Consider the following 3311-nt stretch of genomic DNA (forward strand, 5'->3'; position numbering starts at 1 on the left):
CCCTCCAGAACAGCCCCGAGACCCCCCCAGGGGTGACCCCGGACTGGCAGGGCCACGCCCACTGGGTCTTAGCCACGCCCACAAGTCGTTAGCCACGCCCTCAGTCACTGGACACGCCCACGTGCATTATCTCCGCCCACAAATGCACGGCCACGCCCACTTGAAAAGCCCCACCACCACTCTCAGCCACGCCCTGGCCACACCCACTCTTAACCACGCCCCAACCCCACCTATCATTAATTCCACTGAGCCACACCCACTCCCTTAGCCCCGCCCCAACCACACCCATCACTAACCACACACAGCCACACCCACCCTTAGCCCCACCCAAGCCACACCCACCCCAACTCCACCCAACCACACCCACCCTTTCACAGCCCCCAACCACCCCCGGCAGCCCTCAAATCCTGCCCACAGCCCTCCACGACCACCCCCCATGGGGAGTCCCCCCCAGAGTCCCCCCATCACCCAGAGGCTCAGCCCCCCCCGGCCCCCTCCCCTTGGTGAACCCCCAATAGACTCACAGTGTGAGGAGCCCCCCCGGGACCCCCCGGAGGGCCCGGTGGTCCTTCCAGGGGCAGCGGAGGGCGCGGGAGGGGTCGGGCCCCTCCTGGCGCAGCACCTGAGCCACGAGCGCGGGCTCGGCCACGTGAACCGTGAGCACCGGCCCGAACCGGGCCTTCCAGAGCGGCCCGAACCGCGCCCGGCCGTGGACCTGGGGGGCACGGGGGGGTCACACCGGCCCCAGCGGGGCTCCCACGGCGGCCCCAACTGGGACCGACACCCGGTTCGCGGGCACGGGGGGCTCGGGGGCACCGGCGGTCGCACAGACCCGGCCTCGGGCTGGGGGGCACCGGGGGCGCACCGGGAGGTCACACCGGGGGTCCTTGGGCAGGGAGGGGTCGGACAGGATCGGCTGCAGCGCGGGCCGGGGGGGTCTCGGTCTCCCCGCGGTCCCCGCCCCGCTGTACCCCCCGGGGACACGGGGGGGGCACCCCCGGTACCCCGTCCCCGGTGCCGCTGCCCCACCCCCGGCACTGAGGGGACACCGGGAGCTGTTCCTGCCCCTGCGCAGCTCCGATCCCAACTCCCCCCCCCGCTACGGATCAGTTTGGGGTCCCCTGACCCTCCCCCAGCCCCGGGGCAGTGAGGGGGGGTCCCCTTTGCCCCCCTCCCAAGCCCCAGGAATTGAAATCAGGGTCTCCCCACACCTTGGAGTGTGGAGGGACCGCGGTGCCTCCCGTCCCCTCCAGGACTCGAGGGGGTGGGTCTGGGGTATCCCGCGTCTCCTCCAAGCTCCAGGTCGGTGACCCAGAGCCCCCCCAGCCCCTCCGTACCCTCCCCCAGGACAGCAGGACCAGGACCCCGCCGGGCCCTGCCGGCTCCAGAGCAGCACGAAGAGGGTCCCCCCGCCCCCTCCAAGCCCCAAGTGGTGGCAGCAGGGTCTCCCCGTCCCTTCCAGTGGCATTGGGGTCCCTTTGTCCCCTCCAAGCTCTAGGTGGTGGGATCAGACCCCCGGGCAGCCCCCAACCTACCCAGCCCACAGCCTTCCCGCTCACAGCCCCCTCGCCCCCTGGGCAGCCTCAAAACCCCGTCCACAGCTCTCAGACCCCCATGGGGAACACCCGACCCCCGGGCAGACCCCATGGGGAGCGCCCTGTCCCCTCCAAGCCCCAGATGGGGGTCTCGCTGTCCCTTCGCCCCCTCCAAGCCCCAGGGCAGAGAGCCCCGCACCCCTAGCCCAGAGGGGCTGCCTGTCCCCCCTCCCCGGCCCCATTACCTGCATCTCGTGCAGCCTCCGCACCCCCCCCCGGCACAGCAGCTCGAAGATGAAGGAGGAGGAGCTCGGCCCCGGCATCTCTGCCAGGCCTCGGGGGCGTGGGGGGGCCGGGGGACGCCGCGGGACCCCCGGCTCGGGCAGGGAGTGGGACAGGACAGCCCGGAGTGGGGGGCGCAGGGTGGGGGGCATGGCGGGTTGGGGGGCTCGGGTGGCACCGGTGGTACCGGGTGAGGCGGGGGCGGCGGGGGGGACACGGGTAGCGCTGGTGGCACCGGAGGGAGCGGGGGACAGCAGGGGAGGGTCGCGGGGGGAATCTCCGGGCGCGTCTCGGAGCCGATCCTCGACTGAGCCGCGGCCCCGGGGCCGGGCCTTTATAGCGCCCACGAGGAGCCGTCGGGGCCACGCCCCCTCCGCCAGGGCCACGCCCCCAAACCCGCCCCGTTCGCCCGAAACCCCGCCCGTTTCATAGTTAGACACGCCCCATGGGCGCTAAGCCCCGCCCATCTCCGAGGGTTGATTGGTATGTTGGGTCCCCTCGGGCCAATCAGCGCCAGGAGGAGGCGGGGCCTCGGTGGAAAGCTCCGCCCCCCTCCCGGAGTGGGCAGAACCGGGGGCGCGAACGGGGCCGGACCCCCAAAAAACCCACCAAATCCCCCCCCCCAAACCCACCCTCCCAGTCACAAACTGGTCCCAGCACCCCCCAAACTGGATGTGCGGCATTTGGGGTTGGGGGGGTGCCTTCCCACGGGGGGAGGAGGGGACACGCAGTGGCCCCGCCCAGTCCCAGTCCCACCAGTGCACCCCAGTGCCGGGGAGGGGCTGGTCTGACCCCCGGGACACACGCACGGCGGTTCCCCCCCACCCCGTCCCGCATTCCCGGGAATTTCCGCCTTGCGCCACCGGGCGGGGCCTCTGGAAACCCCCCCGCGTGGGGAAGGGTGGGGGGGTCACTGGGGTCCCCCCAACCCCCCCGGGGGTTTCCTGCGATGGGGAAACTGAGGCAGGAACCGGCCCCGCCCTCCCCATTTTTGGGGAAGGTGCAATTCCCGGCAGCCCCGTGGGGCGGGGGAGGGGGGAGTGACATATTCCCCCCCGGAGGGATTTTGGGGTGGGGGGGTTGGAAACACGAGGCTTGGGGACACTTTGCGGCTTTATTAAAAAACGGGGGTGCGGGGGAGGGTCCCCGGGGGCTCGCGGGGGTCCGGCCCCCCCCCGGCCCCTCAGGGCCCCCCCGGGGGGGGGTCGGGGCGGCGGCGGAACACGGCGGTGCGGGGGGGCCGCCCGGCCCGCTGGGCTCGTTGCCCCTCCTCCGTCACCGCCGGCAGCAGCGGCACCAGCGGGTCCGCGGCCTGGGGGGGCACAGGGGGGCTGGGACACCGGGGACAGCAGGGACCCCCTGGGGACTCCAGGGAGCCCCCCAGGACACCAGGGACAGCCTGGTAACCCCCCAGGGGCATCCGGGATCCCTCCAAGTACCACCCCCCACTGACCCCTCTGTGACTTCCCCTTGTCCCCTAGAAGCCCCCCATGA

At 72.5% G+C, this 3311-nt stretch overlaps 1 protein-coding gene across 1 annotated transcript in view; it reads right to left on the bottom strand.

The window, feature by feature from the left end:
- The window catches only part of LOC108510389 (25-hydroxyvitamin D-1 alpha hydroxylase, mitochondrial), a 6276-nt gene extending 4307 nt beyond the window's left edge, over positions 1-1969 (bottom strand). Inside the window, exons 1-2 of the mRNA XM_017840066.1 lie at positions 1781-1969; positions 525-715 (exon numbers count right to left, since the gene is read on the bottom strand). Coding sequence (XP_017695555.1) covers positions 525-715; positions 1781-1969 — 380 coding nt within the window. The remainder of the gene's footprint in view (positions 1-524; positions 716-1780) is intronic.
- Positions 1970-3311: the final 1342 nt, after the last annotated feature.

Source organism: Lepidothrix coronata, unplaced genomic scaffold, assembly GCF_001604755.1.
Source record: "Lepidothrix coronata isolate B3197 unplaced genomic scaffold, Lepidothrix_coronata-1.0 Scaffold778, whole genome shotgun sequence".
Classification (NCBI taxonomy): Eukaryota; Metazoa; Chordata; class Aves; order Passeriformes; family Pipridae; genus Lepidothrix; species Lepidothrix coronata.